The 22,938-nt window shown below is 42.1% G+C and overlaps 1 protein-coding gene across 1 annotated transcript in view; it reads left to right on the forward strand.

The window, feature by feature from the left end:
• Nucleotides 1-20,178: 20,178 nt before the first annotated feature.
• Nucleotides 20,179-22,938, forward strand: part of LOC146059467 (uncharacterized) — a 75,859-nt gene continuing 73,099 nt past the window's right edge. Inside the window, exon 1 of the mRNA XM_083171719.1 lies at nt 20,179-20,335. Within this exon, the coding sequence (XP_083027845.1) occupies nt 20,179-20,335 (157 nt within the window). The remainder of the gene's footprint in view (nt 20,336-22,938) is intronic.

The following is a 22,938-nucleotide window of genomic DNA, read 5'->3' on the forward strand; positions in this document are numbered from 1 at the left end:
CACAATAACTATGCGCTCCAACTCCCGGAAGCCAGCTTGCGTGTCAAGCCTGCATATGATACATACCAGGAACCTGTCAGAGTCATCTTATATGTAAAGCCTGCATACGATGCTGTCACTGCCTGCTCACTAGCTTAAGTGTAAAGCCTACCTAAAATAAAAAAAGCGCTTGCATAATTAATGAGATGCATATAGCGCTAACATGACTGGGTGTGAAATACATAATAATGCTTGAAGAGTAATGATACAATATATACGCAGGTACTATATCTGAGGGAATACCAGGCGTCCATCACAATAAACAATTTAAAGTGACATACCACCACATAAATATTTAAAGTGACATACCAATATATCACCACTAAATTAAAAACAGTTAAATTTTTTTGTTAATTTTCAAATCTTTTCTTCTTAAATTTTATATAAAAAAAAAAAATCACAACCAGGCGCTATTAATATACTCAAATAACTCTTGTCCTCAGGAGTAACCACTACCATGTTGCTCATGGATTTGGGGTACACCTATAGACAAGATGGTAAATCTTAAAGGAACACACTCAGCGAATTATACTCGTTCAACCCCCTTGGTGAGATCGTATCGAGTCTCTGTATCCATTTAGCCTCTTTCCTTAATAATATCAGTCCCCGGTCACCCCCTCTCCTCAATGGGGGGACCCAGTCGATTATCATGTACGTCATACAAGAAATCTGATGTTTCATTTTCAGGAAATGCGCTGCAACAGGTTTGTCGGTGGCTGAGGTTGCATATGCCAACCGTATTGAGGACCTGTGCTGATTCATTCTTTCACGAAAAGTTCTTATCGTTTTGCCTATGTAGGCTAGCCCACACTGGCATTTCAATATGTATATCACATGGTCCATGGTGCAAACCAGATGGTGCTGTAGCATGATTTTGCGTCCAGAGTGCGGGTGGCAAAAGGATCCTCCCGTTAACATCGCCCGGCAGGTCGTACACTGTGGACACTTAAAGCAACCCATCTTCTTACGCAGCCAACCACCTTCTCCAACAGAGGGCCTCATGTCTGGACAAAATAAAACATCCTTAAGATTCTTCCCTCTTTTAGCCCCAATCAGGGGGGGATGGTTAGAAATAGTTCTGAAGGCAGGGTCAGTTCTTAATATAGGTTAATGTTTTTTTATGGCCTTGTTGACCTTTTTAAACCCACTGTCACACTGCATCACAATAGTTAACCGCTCTGAAGTCCCGATTTCCTCTCTCACTGTCACCGGTTCAGCGAATAATCTTCTTGCTTTGTGCAGACTCTGCTGTATGTCAGCATTTTTATACCCGCGGGTCCTGAACCTTTCAGCACAGTCCAGTATCTGTAACTCTGCCTGTTGTGTACCAGAGTTGTTACGGAGAACCCGCAAGAACTGTGAGACTGGCAAGTTAGATTTTAATTTGTCAGGGTGGTGGCTTGTTGCCCACAGCAGCGCATTCCTGTCAGTCGGCTTCCTGTATAACGTATACTCCAAGTGGGAATGTTTATTGGTCACTGACACGTCGAGGAAGTTCACAGTAGTGCTGTCAACATTTGCAGTGAATCTAATAGGGCTGTCAAGCTGGTTTAATTCATACACCATCAGCAAAAGGGAATCCTTCATACCCCTCCATATTATAAACAAATTGTCTATAAATCTTTTATAGTGTATGATGTTGGCAGCATACCTACGCAAAATGTGAACCTCCTCATAATCAGCCATAAACAGATTTGCGAACCCCGGCACCAGGTTCGAGCCCATGGCAGTACCGGATTTTTGCATGTAATGTTCGCCCTGGTATTGGAAATGGTTCAAGGTTAACACTTTGTTTATTAATTCACAAATAAACTCAATGGGAGGTCCACTGTACGGTCCCTGGATCAACGCTTTGCGTACTGCTTGTATACCGCTAGCGTGCGGGATTACCGTATACAATGACGACACATCCAGTGTCGCCAAGACACATTCATCAGACAATCCAACCACATTGTGCAATCCCCCCAGGAAGTCACCAGTATCCTTAATGTAACTAGATACAGCCTGCACGCACGGCTGTAGAAAAAAGTCCACATACTGTGCTAAAGGTTGCAGTATGGACCCACATGCAGAAATGATGGGCCTTCCTGGGAGGTCCACAAGGGTTTTGTGGATCTTCGGCAATGTGTATAGTAGAGGGCATTTGGGATGTTCCACTGACAAAAAAACAAAGATTTGTTCATCAATCCAACCCTCATTTAATGCTGTTCTTAAAAATGAATCCACTTCTCTTTTAATTCTGGGCATTGGACTGAAATCTATCCTCTGATAAGTGCCAGTATCACTCAACTGCCTCCTCACTTCCTTATCATAATCCACAAAGTTCTGAAGGACTATTGCTCCCCCCTTATCAGCGCCCCTTATTACGACAGATGTGTTGTTCTTGAGATCATGTAAAGCCTGCCTCTCTGCTGCAGATAGATTGTCAAACGTCCGATGGTCTCTCACCCCATCTCTGACGTCACCATCCACCATACGCATAAAGGTTTTAAGGCTTGCGCTTGATGAGGGGGGATCAAAAGTACTTGCTTTTTTGAAACCAGCTATACCACTAGGTTCATAAGTGCTGCTCTTGTCTGAGAAAAATTCTTTCAAGCGTAATTTCCTTCCCATTTTGTAGTGATTTATATTCCATTCCATGGTGTCAAATTTACACGTCGGTATAAATTTTAAACCCTTTTCCAATAAAGTTTCTTCTGCTTTAGTCAGGTCGTGACTGGTCAGGTTAAAGATGAGTTGTTCTACCTTATCCCTCTTCCTCTGCCTCTGGCGCCCCCCCCTCCTCGGGTGCGGTCTCTTCCGCCAGTCCTTGACCCAGTCCTGGGCCTGACGTCTGGGCCTAAAAAAGACCCAGCCCCGAGATCCTGACCAGATGGAGGTAGACTACCAGATGTATCAGAGTCCGGGGAGGAGTTAGAGTACAGATTTCATGCACCCTGCCCCCTTTGAAAATTACGGCCTCTTGTTTTATATCTGTTAGCCTGCCCTTCACCACTTAACCAACGGTATACAGTGTGATGTTTATAATCACCCTCTACAATCTCCCACTTTTTACGTTTAAAGGCTATGAGGTCAGAGCGATACTTTTCCACCAAGGCCTGTGTTTTACCCAGCCAGTCCTCCGATTTATCTTTAGCCAGAGTGGTTTTACATTTTTTCTCTAGTTCTTTCAACTCAATTTTAACTTTTTTTTAATTCCACCCCCACCTCCTCAATCACCAAAATCAGCAAATCTGCTGAACACTTTCTATAATATTCAGATAGAAATTGACCATGTAAAATAAAATCCACCTCTCGCTTACGCAAACGGGTCAATTTATGATGTAAATCCAAAGAGGTCTCAGCCGGCAACTTATCAAATTCTATTTGATCAAACAAAACTCTGGAAGGGGGGGGGTTTTGGGAGCCGCACTGGGTCCTACCCACCGAGTGTGAATTGGGTCGAAAGCGACCCCTCTCACCATTCAGGTGGGGTGTGGCCTGGGTTGCCTGTAACCGACTGTCTAAGACGTATGTCCCTTACGGGATAGAGGGTCTTGGTGTGTCGGTGGTGCTCCCTTGAGTCCGAAATGTAAGTACAAAGGGGGAAGAGGGGAAAGTGGACTCTTTTTTGTGGGGCACTCTTTGTTAAATGATTTAGATTAAAATATAGCTTTTAATAGTATTAGTTAATATAGGGTGGACAGACACTGTCCAACAGACAACATAAGACAATTATGACAGACAACATAAATTTTGCAGTGAGCTTTTAAGTCATATGCTATGCAAATTTCTGGTTCTATGATTGAGACAACCAGTTGTTAAATGTGCCCAGCAGAGCCAATTGCTATATCGGCTGGGTGTCGTGTGCCCAGCAAAGGCTAATTGCAATATCAGCTTGGTATCGTTTGAAGGGTGTTGTTGTACAATTTAATAGGGAAAAATTCCCTGCTTAGACTGATGTCTGCACAATTAAATATAGTAGAAAAAGTAGCGTACTGATGATGTGTTATTTGGGTTAAGTAGTCTGTGTTAAAGTATCTTTAGTAGAGATCGCTCTCCGTGTCACAGTTATATTCCAAAACACTTCATGATTTGCTTATAAAAATGGTCAAATGCTTTCCACACGCTATATCTTTCACACTGTCCGTTAAAGATTCTTAGTATGTTGGTGACTGCCTTTCCATAGATAATTGGATGCACAATTGAGTCTCACAACATCAACCAGACGGTGAGGACGGTCCACAGACCCAAAACAGTTGTTAGTCAACAATTATGCGCATTGCACATGCGACTCGAGGTTTATCAGAGCCGGCAATCGCACATACAGTTAGCCTTCAATTTGGTGATATTTACAGTGTTATTATAGGTTATTTACCGTGCTGTGGACAAATGACAGTCAGTAACAAATGTCTACCAGGCTACCCTAGTCTAGTAATTTCAGACAGAAGGGGTCTTGTAGCACATAGAGTTAGTACACTGGATTGTTACAATTATTTGTTATAACAATTGCATTGCAATCTTCAATTGAGTTTTTGTGCACTGCGCTGTGAACACTGAATTGTTACAATTGATTATTACAGTGACTGTGTTGCAATCTACATCTGTGTTTTATACCTTTCGCTCTGATATAGAGTTATATCCACAAAAGTTACTGTAGTAAAACGATGTTACAATTTTGACCTTATATGGGTCAGATTGGACGCTGGTAATTGCCTTTAACCTCCAGATGGTTGGATACACAGTTCAATCTCACAGTTTTGAGAGCATATACTGGTCGGCTGGATAAAGGAAATTGGTCCACAGACCCAAAAGCAGAAATAAATCACTAGCCAGTGGTTTGTAGACTGTCTCCATATATATTGCACAATAAATTGACGGTTATGTCCCCTCAAAGTATAGTGTTCGCAGTGATATGCGCGAGTGACAGTCAAATGATCCAGAACCGGACCGCATTCATAGATTTGTAATGTGTGGTGTTGGCAAAAGGCTTTGTGCAGTGATTTGATTCTAACAATATTGGCCTTTTAGCAAGTCAGATTGGACCTACTGCTGTCACTGAGTCTTGCAAACGTGCATAGGACTCAGGATGCGAGAGTCCTTCCCTGTGCTATTAGGTCGGGAAAGGATAGAGTAATGGCACTTCTGCTGTTGGGTCAGATGCGGGTAAATTGCCTTGTTGTCACTTTTGCATTGCAATGCGAAAATACCACACAGAACTTCCCAATGAGAGAGTGTCTAGAAATAAAGTATAAAATACTCCAGACAGTGTTGGTGTGGAAAGAGTATAAGTAAAGAAGTTCAAAGGTACACCACACTGAGGCAATGCCGCCTTCTGCTTTTAGATAAGTCTTGCTCCTGCAGCGGACTTAGGTAATGAGAGAGGACATACACTGGTACTTTAAGTGTGGTGTGGAATAAGTAAAGAAACACTGCTTCTATTAATGCTGTTAGATATTTCCCGTCATGTTGTTAAGATAACAGAGCATGATAGGCTGTATAAATCAGCAATTCTAGAAAGCAGTGGGGTACCTGTATCAAGGAGGGTGCCTGGCGTGCGGTGAGAGAGTGGAAATGTTCCTTCCCCAAATCGGGTCTCTAATTCCAGTTGTGGGCAGGCTCCGTAACGTTAAAACTCCTTGTGTAATCAGGACTTCCAAGTAAGGTGCAGCAGACTAAGGGCTGTATTGCCTGACAGTCTAAGTGACACTGTCCCGCCGGCGCCGACGGGCAGTGTGGAGGATGACGCGCGTTTCGCCTTCCAACGGCTTGTTCACATCAAGTGCCGAAGGGAAGGTGACGTCTCCTCTAGTAACCCCTTGACAGGGAACTCCCCTGTGAGGTATTGAGCAGTGATAGGCTCTCTTGCCGGGGAGCTCCCCCGTGAGGCGTTGCGTAGTGATTGGTTCGTCGTCACTGATGACGTCGACCTCATTGCTTCGGAGTGTCAGCTGTCTCCGTTAGAGCAGAGGTATAGCATGCCGGGTTTGTCCTGTATGCGCTATATGCCTCTCAATGAGGTGCATGTTTTTGTGACTGACTTGGGACATCTTTTATCACATGCTGGATATAGTGGGATATATTTATCTGGCTCCTGGGATAGCGGGAATGTTAATATAAGCGCATGCTGGATATAGTGGGATATCACATGCTGGATATAGTGGGATATATTTATCTGGCTCCTGGGATAGCGGGAATGTTAATATAAGCGCAGAGCAGTTGTCAATTCTGCTGGGATGGCATAGGGTCGTTTATGGTTATATGTTCCCTGTGTTACTTTACAGGGAATATGCGGGGTCGCATTGCCTGAAGCCCCTTCGGCTAAATTAAGGGAGGAAAATGCAGATGCATGGTGTTACTTGACAGAGAATTACCTGGAGCGCATAGTCAGATATGTATTCATGACACCCCCTTGACTAAATTAAAGGGGGAGAATACAGGTACATAGTGAGTTGAGATAAATCCTATTGGTAAATTATTTACAATAATATGGAAGAATGTGTGGTGGTTGCCTACTGCCCGTTGCCATATATGAACCTTGGCTAGATTAAAGGGGGAGAGTATAGGTACATAGTGAGTTGAGAATCCTATTGGTAAATTCTTTACAATAATATGGAAGAATGTGTGGTGGTTGCCTACTACCCGTTGCCATATATAAACCCAAAGTAAAAAAGTTTAGGTGAGTGGTTGTGGTTGTGGTATATGGCCGATGAATACACGGCAAATCACATACAACAAATAAGTGAAAAATAAATAAATAAAGTGTATATATACACAAAACATGCAGTGAAAAACAAATGCAGGGCCAAATACTTGGGGTATTGGGTATCTATACTAAAGATAGGGGGGGGGAAAAAGAGAAAGGGGGGGGGAAGCCCCCGATGGTAGTGATAAGTTGGTGTGTTGTGGTTTTCTACCTCTAGGAGTCATCTATATGGACTCAGAGTAAGAAGTGAAAAAAGTGTGCCCGTGGCTGTGGTACGTGACCCGAGTCGTGTCTAAGAAATAGGGGTGTATACCTGTGATAGTAGTCTCATCCAGTGTTTAAGTGATCCTTTTCTGGAGAAGAAATGTTACAGAATGGGGAGTTATCTTGTCATACATGTGACGTGCATGTGTTAGTACAATATTTAGAAGGTGATGTGGGTTATTGTGAATTATGGAGAAAGTGGGGAGGCTTAATGAATGTAAATATGATACTGGTGCCCAGTATCCATGCTCCTGAATGATATTGTAGGAGGTTAGTGTTGTTTAAATGAAGGCACTATAATTGATGTGTTCATTGAGTCCTCCAGGTGTGAGCGCTCCTAGTTCAAAAGTCCAGAAGCTTTCTCGTTTGAGGAGTTCCTGTGTTAGGTCTCCTCCTCTAATTCCAAGATGTATTTTCTCCAGTCCAAATGCTTTGAAAGTGCTGGTATTTCCATTATGTTTGAAATGAAAGTGTCTTGCTACCGTTGTGAGTTGCCTCATCCTTTTGCGGTCTTGTTCAGCATTTCTTATGGTTCCTAGATGCTCTAGTATGCGCTGTTTCAGCATCCTAGATGTCATACCCACATATCTGGGCCCACAGTCACAGGAGATACAGTATATGACCCCTTGGCTCCTGCAGTTAATGTAATCTTTGATTTTAGTTTTATTGCCATGTCTATCCTCTACTTCTGTAGTTTTGGGCATGTGTTCACATGCTTTGCATGTGCCGCATGGGAAAGATCCTGTGATGGTTGGGGTTCTTGGTTTGGTCCGTGTGAAGTGACTGCTCACTAGATGGTCTCTGAGGTTGGGAGATCTTCTCCAACTCATAGCTACTGTGTCGTCTAGATGTTTTGATAGGTCAGGGTCAGATTGCAGAATGTGCCAGTGTGTTTGGATGATCTTCTTGATGTCTCTCCAGTTTTCATTGAAGTTCCCAACAAATCTGATCTGTGTATCCCCTGCCGTTTTAGCTGTTTTAGGTGGCTGGAAAATGAGGGTTTCTCTTTTAACTGTTTGTATGAACCTCTGTGCTTTTTTGGTGGAGTTATGGCTATACCCCCTCTCTCTTAGTCTCAGGGTAAGTTCTTGACTTTTGAGTTTGTAAATTTTGTCATCTGAGCAGTTACGTCTTAGGCGGAGGAATTCCCCTTTTGGTATATTCTCGATTGTAGGCGGGAAGTGAGAGCTTGTCTGATGTAATAAGCTGTTTGTAGAGGTGCTCTTCCTGTAGAGTTCTGTTTCTATGTAGTTATCCTTTCCTCTGTAGATTCTGAGATCGAGGAAAGGGATGGAGTCCGCACTTATTTCATGAGTTAGCTTGAGGTTTAAGTTGTTGTTATTGATGCTGTGAATGAATTCCAGTAGTAGTTCTGTTCCACCATCCCAGATGAGCAGGATGTCATCTATATATCGATGCCATGTGATGACGTGTTTGGTCCACCTCTCATTTTCCTCGTGGAAGATGTGCTCGTTCTCCCACCAGCCCAGGAATAAATTAGCGTATGTAGGGGCACACGCTGCCCCCATCGCTGTGCCCCTTACCTGCAGGTAAAATTTATCATCAAACGTGAAGAAATTATATTTGAGCGTGTAATTAAGCAGTTTGATGATGAAGTTGTTGAAGTCACTTTGTGTTTCCATGTCAAGAAAATAGCGGACTGCTGCCAATCCCTGCTCATGATCAATGCTTGTGTATAAAGCTTCTACGTCCAAAGTTACTAGTAATTGGCCATCCTCAAGTTTGGTGTCGTGGAGCTTTCTGAGCACATCGGAAGTATCTTTGGTGTATGATGGCAGTTGTAAGACGAATTGTCTCAAATGCAGGTCTACGAAAGTGCTGGCTTTCTCTGTTATGCCCCCTATGCCAGAGACAATTGGTCTTCCTGGTGGTGTAGTGGAGTTCTTATGGATTTTGGGCAATAGATAAAAAGTTGCCATCCTCGGGTGTTCCGTCCACAAGTATTGGTGTTCTGTTTTAGTGATAGTTCCTTCATCAAACGCTCCATCGATTAGTCTTTTGTATGCCATTTTGAAGTTCTCCATGGGGTTGAGTAGAATGGGTTTGTAGCAGTTTTTGTTAGATAGTTGTTTCTGGGCTTCTTTCATGTATCCTTCTTTGGGCCATATAACAATATTTCCACCCTTGTCGGATGGTTTGATCTCGACTTCATTCCAGCTTTTGATGTTTTTGAGGGCAGTTCTTTCTTCCCTTGAGAGGTTATCCCTTTTTCTGTGGGCCTTTTTGATGTTCAATAGTTTGTCCAAGTCTTTGGAGACTAAGCTGGAAAAAACTTGAATTTCTGGGCAGTTATGTTCTGGGGGGAAGAAAGTGGATTTGGGTTTGCATTTTGGTCTGGTTGGAGTTTGTGTGGGGGTATCTGCTGATTCCTCGGCTAGATCTTCCAAGGCTTGTAGTGCCTCTTGTTCTTGTGAGGAGTTGGGGAGGTCAAAGTGGAGGTTTGTTTCTGACTTGGTGAAGTGTTTCTTAAGCAGTAATTTTCTTGTGAATAATTTGAGGTCTTTCTCCCATTGGAATCTATCAAAGTCTCTGGATGGAGAGAATGAGAGGCCTCTTTCCAGGATTTTCTTTTCGGTCTCGCTTAGGATGCGGTCCGATAGGTTAATGATTTTAAGTTGGTCAGTCATCTCCCTCGTCTGGTGTGCATCTGGTGATTGCTCGGTGAGGGTGATTCCCATCTTCTCCTTTGTCTTTCTCTTCTTGTTAGACCTCAAGGTTCTTCTCTTTAATTGTACCGGGCTCCCGAGTTGCCCCTTGTGTAATCTAAAAAATGCACACCAGAGGGTTGGTATTTTCTGGATTGGAGATAGTTGCGAGTGTCATTTTGTTCCTCGCCAGATGACTCAAATTCTGATGATGTGTAATCCTCTCGAGGTTCTTGATTCCTCCCTGGCTTCCGTGCAGTTCTCCAGCCAAGATATTGCCCGTCGCAAAGTCCTTTTTATCCCTGGAGAATTTATTGCGTTTTCTTTCAATAATGATCTTCTCATACTCTTCCAAATCCTTTTTGCTTTTTTCGAAGTTCCTTTGAAAATCACTGTCCGTTTCCCATTTGGTCAGTTGTTTGCCCAAGATGTCAATCTCCTTGCTGCAGTCTTCCAGATTGAGATGGTTATGTTTTAGAAGGATGCCAATGAGTTCCTGGGAACACTTGAGTAAGCACGTTTCCCAGTCTTGTTTGAGTTGTTCTGTGGCTAGTGGGTATGCAGGAAAAACTCTTGGTCTTAGGCCTCTGGGGCTGATCTTTTGTTTTTGATAATTTTCTAAGGTGGTCAGGTCCCAATCGAGTCGAGTTTGTTTTTGCAGTAGTTGTTTAAGTTTGCGTAGATCCTCTTCCCATTTGGTGCTGGAAATTGTGGGGTTACTGTCTTCGGAGAAGATGTCACTTGTATCTTCCTTCCGTTTGCTTCGTGTGGATAGCTCCTCTCTGAGATTGAAGCTCGTCATAGTCTGTCCTTCTTAAGTGGCTCTGTTGGTTATGTAGTCCCCGAAGTAATGTGTGTATAATTCACTGATAAGGTAACAATTAATTTGTGTGTGTCAGTGACCCGTGCAGGGCTCCCTGAGACTGAGAAAGCTCAGTATATGGATATGTCAGGAAGGGGGGGGGGTTTTGGGAGCCGCACTGGGTCCTACCCACCGAGTGTGAATTGGGTCGAAAGCGACCCCTCTCACCATTCAGGTGGGGTGTGGCCTGGGTTGCCTGTAACCGACTGTCTAAGACGTATGTCCCTTACGGGATAGAGGGTCTTGGTGTGTCGGTGGTGCTCCCTTGAGTCCGAAATGTAAGTACAAAGGGGGAAGAGGGGAAAGTGGACTCTTTTTTGTGGGGCACTCTTTGTTAAATGATTTAGATTAAAATATAGCTTTTAATAGTATTAGTTAATATAGGGTGGACAGACACTGTCCAACAGACAACATAAGACAATTATGACAGACAACATAAATTTTGCAGTGAGCTTTTAAGTCATATGCTATGCAAATTTCTGGTTCTATGATTGAGACAACCAGTTGTTAAATGTGCCCAGCAGAGCCAATTGCTATATCGGCTGGGTGTCGTGTGCCCAGCAAAGGCTAATTGCAATATCAGCTGGGTATCGTTTGAAGGGTGTTGTTGTACAATTTAATAGGGAAAAATTCCCTGCTTAGACTGATGTCTGCACAATTAAATATAGTAGAAAAAGTAGCGTACTGATGATGTGTTATTTGGGTTAAGTAGTCTGTGTTAAAGTATCTTTAGTAGAGATCGCTCTCCGTGTCACAGTTATATTCCAAAACACTTCATGATTTGCTTATAAAAATGGTCAAATGCTTTCCACACGCTATATCTTTCACACTGTCCGTTAAAGATTCTTAGTATGTTGGTGACTGCCTTTCCATAGATAATTGGATGCACAATTGAGTCTCACAACATCAACCAGACGGTGAGGACGGTCCACAGACCCAAAACAGTTGTTAGTCAACAATTATGCGCATTGCACATGCGACTCGAGGTTTATCAGAGCCGGCAATCGCACATACAGTTAGCCTTCAATTTGGTGATATTTACAGTGTTATTATAGGTTATTTACCGTGCTGTGGACAAATGACAGTCAGTAACAAATGTCTACCAGGCTACCCTAGTCTAGTAATTTCAGACAGAAGGGGTCTTGTAGCACATAGAGTTAGTACACTGGATTGTTACAATTATTTGTTATAACAATTGCATTGCAATCTTCAATTGAGTTTTTGTGCACTGCGCTGTGAACACTGAATTGTTACAATTGATTATTACAGTGACTGTGTTGCAATCTACATCTGTGTTTTATACCTTTCGCTCTGATATAGAGTTATATCCACAAAAGTTACTGTAGTAAAACGATGTTACAATTTTGACCTTATATGGGTCAGATTGGACGCTGGTAATTGCCTTTAACCTCCAAATGGTTGGATACACAGTTCAATCTCACAGTTTTGAGAGCATATACTGGTCGGCTGGATAAAGGAAATTGGTCCACAGACCCAAAAGCAGAAATAAATCACTAGCCAGTGGTTTGTAGACTGTCTCCATATATATTGCACAATAAATTGACGGTTATGTCCCCTCAAAGTATAGTGTTCGCAGTGATATGCGCGAGTGACAGTCAAATGATCCAGAACCGGACCGCATTCATAGATTTGTAATGTGTGGTGTTGGCAAAAGGCTTTGTGCAGTGATTTGATTCTAACAATATTGGCCTTTTAGCAAGTCAGATTGGACCTACTGCTGTCGCTGAGTCTTGCAAACGTGCATAGGACTCAGGATGCGAGAGTCCTTCCCTGTGCTATTAGGTCGGGAAAGGATAGAGTAATGGCACTTCTGCTGTTGGGTCAGATGCAGGTAAATTGCCTTGTTGTCACTTTTGCATTGCAATGCGAAAATACCACACAGAACTTCCCAATGAGAGAGTGTCTAGAAATAAAGTATAAAATACTCCAGACAGTGTTGGTGTGGAAAGAGTATAAGTAAAGAAGATCAAAGGTACACCACACTGAGGCAATGCCGCCTTCTGCTTTTAGATAAGTCTTGCTCCTGCAGCGGACTTAGGTAATGAGAGAGGACATACACTGGTACTTTAAGTGTGGTGTGGAATAAGTGTGAAAGATATAGCGTGTGGAAAGCATTTGACCATTTTTATAAGCAAATCATGAAGTGTTTTGGAATATAACTGTGACACGGAGAGCAATCTCTACTAAAGATACTTTAACACAGACTACTTAACCCAAATAACACATCATCAGTACGCTACTTTTTCTACTATATTTAATTGTGCAGACATCAGTCTAAGCAGGGAATTTTTCCCTATTAAATTGTACAACAACACCCTTCAAACGATACCCAGCTGATATTGCAATTAGCCTTTGCTGGGCACACGACACCCAGCCGATATAGCAATTGGCTCTGCTGGGCACATTTAACAACTGGTTGTGTCAATCATAGAACCAGAAATTTGCATAGCATATGACTTAAAAGCTCACTGCAAAATTTATGTTGTCTGTCATATTTGTCTTATGTTGTCTGTTGGACAGTGTCTGTCCACCCTATATTAACTAATACTATTAAAAGCTATATTTTAATCTAAATCATTTAACAAAGAGTGCCCCACAAAAAAGAGTCCACTTTCCCCTCTTCCCCCTTTGTTCAAACAAAACTCTGTCTGCTTCATTGTCAGTCAGGCTAACAAACACTGATTCAGCCTCATTTAAAGCATTTTCATCAAAAAAACCTTCAAGTTGTGCCATGTCACTGAGGGTTCACAATTTTGCCTAATGTAGGTTGCCACTCAACATCAACGCCTGGTTGTGAAACACTATATAAACCATATAGTTGCAAAACACTTAAAGAGGATACAGAGATTAGTGTAATAAACAAAATGCCTATATTTCCTCAAAAACGCTTCTCTCAAATTCTCAAATACATTTATCCAGGGGTGCCAGTCCAGAGAAATCAAAACGTCTCTCGTAACAATTCATCCAAATAGGACAGCACTACTCCTCCACAATGTAAACTGCCGGGGTGTCCAGATCCAGATGGAATACCAATAGATACTCCAGCAAACACAGTCCTTGTGTAAAATAAGATGCACTCACCGGTCTTCTCAGTTTTGCAAAAGGTATTTAATACATACCACAAAAGTTCACATGACAGTGGGTTATGGTCGACGACGAAAAATATATATATACATATATATATACTGCATGTTATTTTATTCTTCAGGATGAAGTGTATTAACCCATAAATTCAGTATTCAACTGTACTTCATTGACAGCACAGTTCAAATATTGGTTAGCATTACCTCGTCACACCATTGAGGTCATACTTGCTGACTTTTACTGCCATATCTCTGGGAGGTGCGGGGAGAGGTGAGTAGCCATTTCAGGGGTGGGGCCAAGCTCTTGCTTTATTAGGCCCCCATCCCCGTATTGAATAAAAAATACTGTTATTTTTGGGTTCTCGGGGAGGCTTATATAATGCTTACCCCATATAGTGCCATGTTCTAGTGTATATCTCACCATCTTGCATGTTTCCCTAGTAAGCCAGCAGATGCAGGATATTCACCAACTCTTTCAGGGTTGAAGGGGACTGCACACAAAATTGTGGGTCTTTCAGGAGAGTAGCCATGTATGACTGAGGTTTTGGGTTCAATTCCTCTCTATTCGTGCGGAATTGGATTGTTCTCCCCATGTGTGCATGGGTTTCCTAACATAAACCACTAACACACTGGTATAAAAAAAATGAACTGTAGCGCTTGTGTGTGTAAATATATTGTAAACTGCACTATGGCAGTGAATCCCCAAATATTGGGCCTGATTCAGGTTCAATTGGTCAGGGCTGAATTCAACCCCATTTCTGATTGTGCATGTCTGTGCATGCGATTGGGCAAATATGCGCATGTGCAGAGACATTCACACTTGCTATGGCATTTGCAAGGGCAGGGGGCTGGGGCAAGGGAATGCCCATAAAACTGCTGAACGTTTCCCTGGGAATGCAGGCGGATCGATGCCTGCTCAGGGCACCTCCGTCGGAAGTACAAGTCAGTCTAAACTGACTTTTATTTGCGAATAAGGAAAAAAATTGTGGGGCCACATTCGAGGGGATGTGTAAGCCTGTGTAAGCATGTTATCTAAGTAACTGTAAGTACATTAAAAATAGAGCACAAAATAATACCAAAATGTTTTCATGTTACAGTAACATAGAATTTGACGGCAGATAAGACCACATGGCCCATCTAGTCTGCCCCTTTTTTTAAACATGTTACCTCAAACCATATTTGATCCTTATTTCTTTGTAAGGATATCAATATGCTTATCCCAAGCATGTTTAAATTGTACTACTGCATTTGCCTCTACCACCTCTGATGGGAGGCTATTCCACTTATCTACTACTCTTTCTGTGAAGTAATTATTCCTCACATTTCCCCTGAATCATCGTCCCTCTAGTTTCAGTGCATGTCCTCGTGTTCTGTTGCTCCTCTTCCTATGAAGAATGTCTCCCACCTGTACCTTGTTAAATCCCTTGATATATTTGAAAGTTTCTGCCATGTCCCCCCTTCCCCTTCTCTGCTCTAAACTATACATACAGTATTAAGATCTTTTAGTCCTTCCGGGTAAGTTTTGTGATGTAGGCCATGCACCATTTTAGTTGCCCTTCTTTGTACAGTCTCTAATGTATTTATATCCTTCTGGAGATATGGCCTCCAGTACTGGACACAGTACCCTATGGAACCAAGCATCTGACTTGCCTTCTTTATTGCTTTGTTACAGTATATTTGTAACTTTTTCCAGATTACTCCTATCCTTTCAAGTTTCAGCAATGGATATTCTCAATGGATATTCTCATACAAGTGCTAGCAAGCTTCTGCTAAACTCACTCGCATTTTCCAACGAACTCACTGGCCCCCAGGAGAGTTACTGCTTCTATTGATAAGTGCTAGAGGTCAAATAATCCAATATTCTATGTTTCTGATAATGCAGGTTTCCTGAGAAATGAAAAACTGTTATCCGGCAAACTTTCCGTTCCCAATTACTTTTCATCTGAGTTTATCTTTCAGATGAGCAGCTGCTTCTTAAGATAAGTGTTTAAAGCAAATGTTTCTGACAGTGAATGAAAAGATAAAGCACCTATTTGCATCAGGTGATGTGTCCTATTGTTTCATTTCCTGGTGTATAGAGCCAGATAGTTGATGTATCTTTCATTACATATATAGACTGTATGGGAAATGGGAGAATCAGCCCTGTGATTCCATTTAATTACTTTAAATTGCTATTAATAAAATATTATGGGAAGTTTTATACTAGTCCACTTGTTCAAAAATGCAAAAGTTTAGAATCAGCATTTGGTCTGACATCTAGGTTCCATTAAAGGGCTATTTTCTTTGTTTGGTCAACATTTATGCCAGGAGCTGGCTGTATATTGTAGCTTAGGGGCTAGCATATACTTTAGCCCTAACTAATGAGATGTTTCCTTCTTGTAAAACGTAGTTTTGAGTATAGAGTTTGGGGACTGTTAAATCAAAGGTCAAGAGGACATTTTGCTAAAGAAAATATATTTGAAACTGCCTATTATCTCCTTCTTCACCTGTGCTACAATTATGGGAAAGATAACTACTGTTGTTATATGACATAACATAGATATATGTTGTTATATGACATAGATATTGCCCAGCCATCATGCTAACTCTGACTTGCATGGAAGGGCACATAACCTATATATATATATATATATATATATATATATATATATATATATATATATATAAAGCCACAGGCCCATCCCGTGTCAGCATATGACTCTGGGCATAGACTTCTCCTCTTACTGTTCCCGACTCCTCCAACTCCTTAGTTTATGCTTTTCCAAATAAAATGAATATTGGTACAACATACAAGTTTATATCATTTTCTGTATAAAAAAAATAAATAAAACTAAACAGAGCTCATCCTGCTGGGGATTCAATTTAAGTAAAGGAGGCACTTCATTAGTATACACACACACACACAAAGATAATGGCAGGCATTTTCCCAATTGACCAAGCAATAGTTTATTAGTTGTAGAGGATTCAAGCATTCAATGTAGGAATTTTCTAGCACAGTGACATACTTGCCTACCCGCCCTCAGATCCCCAACATGGCCCCACCCCCCAACATGGCATTTTTCCATTAGCCTCAGCCCCTATCATGTCATGCACCAGACTCACCCCCTGCTTCCTGAAGCTGGCTGCCCTCTACCGGCAGCTATGGGCAGAGCTGTAACTACACATTTTGTCACACTGGTTACAGGAAGAGCATTTGTGCCCTCCTCCGTAACTGAAGAAAGCAGACCAGCACGATGAAACAAAAGTGGATTCTCACTGGGAAGGGGCATGTCCACACAATAGTAGCATGAATTCGAATTGAGGATCCCTGCCATTCAGATTTGGGAAGAGGGGGGGGGCAAAAGAGGTGTGAGGGAGCACTACATCTTACCTTGCTTGCTTCTTGACTGCCACCATCTTCCCATTGATCTTTGGGAAGATGGTGTATGTGCACTAGAGACCAAAGACTTGTGCACTGTGCTGAGTAATTAGTACCCACTCCATAGTGTTAGCCACACCTCATACCACAGATGATACCCCATGTGCAGTTCATACCCATACATATTTAGGTATTTGCACCTCAGTCAATTTTATTTAAAAATCTGTGCTGAATCATGGATATACTTAAAACCTGAACTGTTGGGGTGCCTTGAGGACCGCATTAAGAAACCTCTGCCTTAGATACAGAGATTCTATTCTCCACATTTTTTGGATTTTTCTTAAAGTTCAATATTTATGGAACAAGGGACGAATTCAGGAGTTAACGTAAATCCAATATTTATGTAAATATCCAATGTTTAATGATCCCTACTGTACATGCACAGGAAGCACACTGCTCAAGTTCAGATCTAATAATAATAATAATAATAATATCTTTATTGTCATAAAATGCTCACATACATGAACATTAAACGAAATTTGAATGCAGACAATACAGAGTAAAAGACAAGAAAAGAAAAATACATTGGAATACAAGATTTATGCGTGTTTCATTATGCCCACTAAGAATTTAAGACCCGAATTTCCCTCGGGAAAAAAACTCTCTCTATATCATTTAGATTTGCGCAAAACTGAATGATATCACTTATTTGAAGGAAGAAGAGAAAACAGATCGTTACTAGGGTGGAAAGGATCCCTCAGGATACTTTTTGTCTTTGAGAGAAGCCGGATTTCAAATATGTGTTGTATACTTGGTAAGGCAACCCCGTTAATTTTACTAGCCACAGACACTACCCTCTGAAGGGATTTGCAATCAGCGGCAGAGCAGGAGCCAAACCACGCCACAATACCGCAAGTGAGAACACTCTTGATGACACTAGTGTAAAAATTCACCAAGGTCCTCCTACACATACCAGACAACTGTAGTTTCCTCAAAAAAAAACATACGCTGGTGTGCCTTTTTTGTAACAGTATTTATATGGGTACTCCAAAGGAAGTCTTTAGCCATATTTATACCCAAAAATCTAAAAGAATCAACCATCTCAACTTGTTGATCATTCAAAACAAGTCGGCAGTATGGGCAGTATGGAACTTTAGGGGATCTGGTCCTGTGATTACACTTAAGGCGAGCTCAGGGAGGACAGAAACCTCCTGTGCAGCAGAAGGGCAAAAGCTGGTCCTGTGATTTCACTTGCAACATGATTTAGATGCTTCTGGTGGTGGGACAACGGTGCAAGCTTTTTAGTAAAACAGGGGCATGTTGGTCCTTTTTCCTGAGCACAGCTTCACGAGCCATGGCAATGTAATTTTTGCGGGTTATTTGACAATTATGCTATATCTTCAAAAGTGGCAGAGGAACAGAGAAGGTGACAGTGTGCATTCTTTCAGTTTTGATGCATCCTGCTGCTGTTGTATAATTTTACACAGCCGCTGTGTGCAAATACTGTGCTATTAGCTATCATTTACTAATCGGCCCCATTATAACTATTTTGTTTCAACCTGGAATTAGCCAGTCTATTAACAGTCTATTGGATTCTTTGTAACTAAATGTATCTACTTTACCATTTTAATATGTTACTGTGAACTGTTATTTGTAAATAAATTATTACAAGGTGTGGTATACACAGTGTGGGTGTTAACCACTGAGTAAGAGGGGCCTGGTGCTGCAGTGTAATCATTTCCTGTAGCAAGAGCTGGCAATACAGAAAGCTCCATCTCCACAGCCAGCTAACATCTTCAGGGATGCCACCAGACTGATGAAACAGAGATTTATCTTAGGCCACACCCCTTTAAAAGAGGTCACACCTCTATTGGATGGTGGAGAGTTGGTTTGTCCGTAAAGTGCAATCCCCACACCTGGTGTTTCCTCTGTGTACACAGCAGAACAATGTGTTGTATGGCCTTACAAAAATCATTATCTGGTCTATGATCATGTGATATACTGTACATTCCGCATTTACCTACATGTGGTTGTTAGCATTCACCAGCATGCCAATATTATTCCCAGGCCCTGTAAGATGATCTTTCATGTAATTCTCTTACACAGCGAAGTACCCAAATGTGAGAGAAAGTACATACAATAGTGTGGTATTGTTGGTTAAAAAGTCCACAGGTGAATATTAAGAAGTTCCTATGATGTGACCCATATCATTAAAATTGTTCACATATAGTAGACAATATCTGCATAGGAAGGAACATATGTGTCACCACTGGCATCAAAAGTCTCCACTCACGTTTTGCAGAAGGTCCATAGAAAATACAAGGTGAAAAAATAGTGCAATACAGTTTTTATTGATTAAAAGGTAACAGATAAAAACTTTGGTGTGAAACTACAGACTCTTAGGTCTACACTGCAATGCAGATATAAAGGCATGATTGACAATCCACAGGTGTCCCTGCAAGGCCACCACTGGATAAGGGCCAGAATGGTCCACACTGCTGTCTCCCGGCCAACATGTTTCGATACCAATACGGTATCTTTTTTCAAGGCATGTCGAGACAGTGTAAGTTCCCAAGTATAAATACCCCTTAGTCAAACTATTAAGATAACCCTAATACCAGGCAAGGGGCCAGATTCTCTAAGCTTCAAAAGTGATAAAATGGAGAGCGATAAACAGCCAGCCAATCAGCTCCTACCTGCCATGTCACAGACTGTGTTTGAAAAATGTCAGACAGGAGCTGATTAGCTGGGTGTTTATCACTCTCCCTTTTATCACTTTTGAAGCTTTATCACTTTTGAAGCTTTTGAAGTGCATGCATGCGCTCGGCATATTTACTATGTTGTTTTGTTCCTTTCACCAGCATGCAGTCGGTAGCTGGGTCAGCTCATCTGGCATTCAGAAAATCAGATGGCACAACCCCATGGATGATTCATGTGAACACGCAATTGAGAATACATGTTGAGCAATATGGATGATCATTCTAATTTGTGAAGGAACAATATATCATCAAATACTGTATATTACTTAATATGTTCCCTGCCTAAAGGTGCCCATACACTAGTCCAGTTCGGCACATACAAGAGTTTCAGATTTATTTTGATGTCTAGTCTTTTTCAAAGTTTCAGTAAATTCTATATTAAATATCTAACCGAATTTTCAATATTTCAGGAAATCACATTCAACAAGATTCACCGATAACATGACTTGGACACAACCACAGTGGGTTTGTCACACAACATTTATTGTGGTTCTGCTATTGTCACAAGTGGCATTGTGTATATTTGTTCTGAAAGAACAGATGAATGATAAAGCATCTAAACTGGCCCAAGAACAGAACAATACCTTTGGAATGCACAGTAAGTAATCTGTTTTAAACGTACCGCTTTATAAAATCAGAGTTATTTTTTTCCGTATCATCTATGTATATGTCTATTGTCCCTCGGTCTATGAAACACTGCCATCTGCTGGCAGGGAAGGAAACTACACCTCTTTCTGAAACATGCACAAACACAGAAGGTAGCAGACTAGCTTTCAAAGCTTTTGCTTTGAGCGGGGTTACTAGTAAAAAAATAAAGACTTTTAAAAAAGTGCACTAAAACTTGAACCTGCCGTTGAGACACAGAAATCTGATCACACTAAGCACCTCAATGTTTAACCATTTTCTGCCAGCACTGCCATTTACAACTGATCTTAAGACAGTATGGTATGAGGCACAGTTTAATGGCTGTGAGGGGAAGCAGTGGTTTACTCTAGAGTGGGGAATTAGACTGAAATAGAAAATAGGGGTCTTGTTACTTTACTTATTGAACCACCCTAGTGTATCTTTATATATATAGTTGTATTCATTAAGTAATTTTAAATCCAAGAACAGAGAGGGTTATATAATTGTATTTCTGTAAATAAATATCCTAATGATGTAACTACAATGAGTGTATCTGTATCACATCACCATCCAGAGACCCCAGCCACAGACCCAGACACTTACTTATTCGGATGCTTTTAGGTCTTCTCCTTAGTGTGCAAGGGACCTGCTGACCACTGACCACTTATGCTTCTCTTCCTACACATCAGCTCTTGAATCCACTGTGTGTGGCTGGTTCTGGTGTGTGTGGCTGGTTTTGAAAGTTCTGGCTTAAGACAGTTATGGCTTGTGGGAGAAGCTATCTTTCCTCAGGTCATTTCACTGCTGGACTTGTTACGAATTCCCCAAAGGCCACAGCCAATCCTTAACAAGAAGTACCTGTAATGGGACTTCCTGAAGCCCCTACAGATTGCCACTGCAATATCCAACACAGCCAGAAGCATAAGCATACTCTCTGTGATCCTCAGAATCCATTCACTGTGTACTGTTCTGTGGATACTTATTCCTGCCTTGTGACAAGAACCACTGGGTCCAACTCTGTGTCCAGTATCACTCGTCCCAGTTCGGTGTCCAGATTTTATCCCTCTGGTTATCAGGGCCACCACTAGTAATGTTGGGGCCTGGGACTGACCTTCAGCCCACTGTGTATTGTGCAAGCCTGACCGCCGGCAACGGGTGGGGGCATTTGTGCGGATGCGGAGGGGGGTGGTGCCGTGCCACTGTGGGCAGCTGCCCGGGCCCCTCCAGTGGCCCGGCTGGTTATCATCCAGTGTCCAGTAGCACTATTCTCATCCCTGTTTTCAGCTCATGTGTCACTGATTCCAGCCCGGTGTCCAGTACCACTGGTCCCATCCCAGTATCCAGCTCTCATCCCACTGGTTTGAGCCCAGTATCCAGTTCCAATGGTTTTAACATAGTGTTCAGATCAAGAACTATAGGTTTTCAATTGCAGTCTCCAGCCTCCGGCACCTTTGGTACCAGCCCTCAGTTCAGCATTCTGGATGCTCTGTCACCAGTTCCAGTTTGGAATTCTGTACTTTTGGACCTATCGTCCTGTTCTCCGTACCACATACTAAGGGGTATATTTAATAAATGTTGATTTTGATAAATTTTGATAGATTTCAGATTAATTTAAATTGATCTTAACCCCTTCCCGACATTTGACGTATATATACGTCATGGCCGGGATGTACTTCCCGACACATGACGTATATATACGGCATGACTTGAAACTGTCCCCGCGTCTATAGACGCGGGGACAGAGGGACGATGTCTGCTGTCCCTGACAGCAGACATGTCCCTGCATGCCCAGGGGGGGCTGCGATGCCGCCCCCCCGTCAGCGATCGCTGTGATTGGCTGTTCAGTGTGAACAGCCATTCACAGCGTTTTCTGTGTCACCGGCGAATAACGTTCGCCGGTGACACAGGGATCGGAGGTGATTGGTGCTGTAAAGTACAGCACCAATCACTGCGGGGTGTAAGGGTGACACTGGTGTCACCTCCCCTCACCCCGCCCCCAAAGGCCGTGATTGGTTCGTCGGACCAACGGACCAATCACAGCCATGGAGGGGGGTTTAAACTAACGGTGACTGCACTGCAGACGCCATTCCGGTCTGGAATTGCGTGCAGTGCGGTCACCGTGCCTAGCTGCCGCAGTATACTGACCTGAACCTTGCCAAATACTTACCTGATCACTGCCTGGATCTTGCTATATCTTGTGACTTCCTGTGCTGTGTTGTGCTGTGTTGTGCTGTGTTGTGCTGCTGCAGTATCATCGAGTTATAGATAGAGAGATAGAGAGAGAGAGATAGAGAGAGATAGAGAGGGCTAGAGACAGAGAGTGCTATATTTTGTGCTGCTGCAGTGTGATAGAGTTATAGATAGAGAGATAGCGAGAGATAGAGAGAGATAGAGAGAGATAGAGAGAGATAGTGACAGATTGTGCTATATATTTTTTATATAACTGACTGCTGCCCCCCCTTTTGTGCTGATCAGTATAAATTAACTGATCAGCAATTTTTGGGGGGCGCAGGTTTTTTTTTTATATATATATACCTGTCAGTGCTGCTGCTGCAGTGTCATAGAGTGAGAGATAGA

The sequence above is a fragment of the Crinia signifera genome, chromosome 1 (genome assembly GCF_055691185.1).
Source record: "Crinia signifera chromosome 1, ASM5569118v1, whole genome shotgun sequence".
NCBI lineage: Eukaryota > Metazoa > Chordata > Amphibia > Anura > Myobatrachidae > Crinia > Crinia signifera.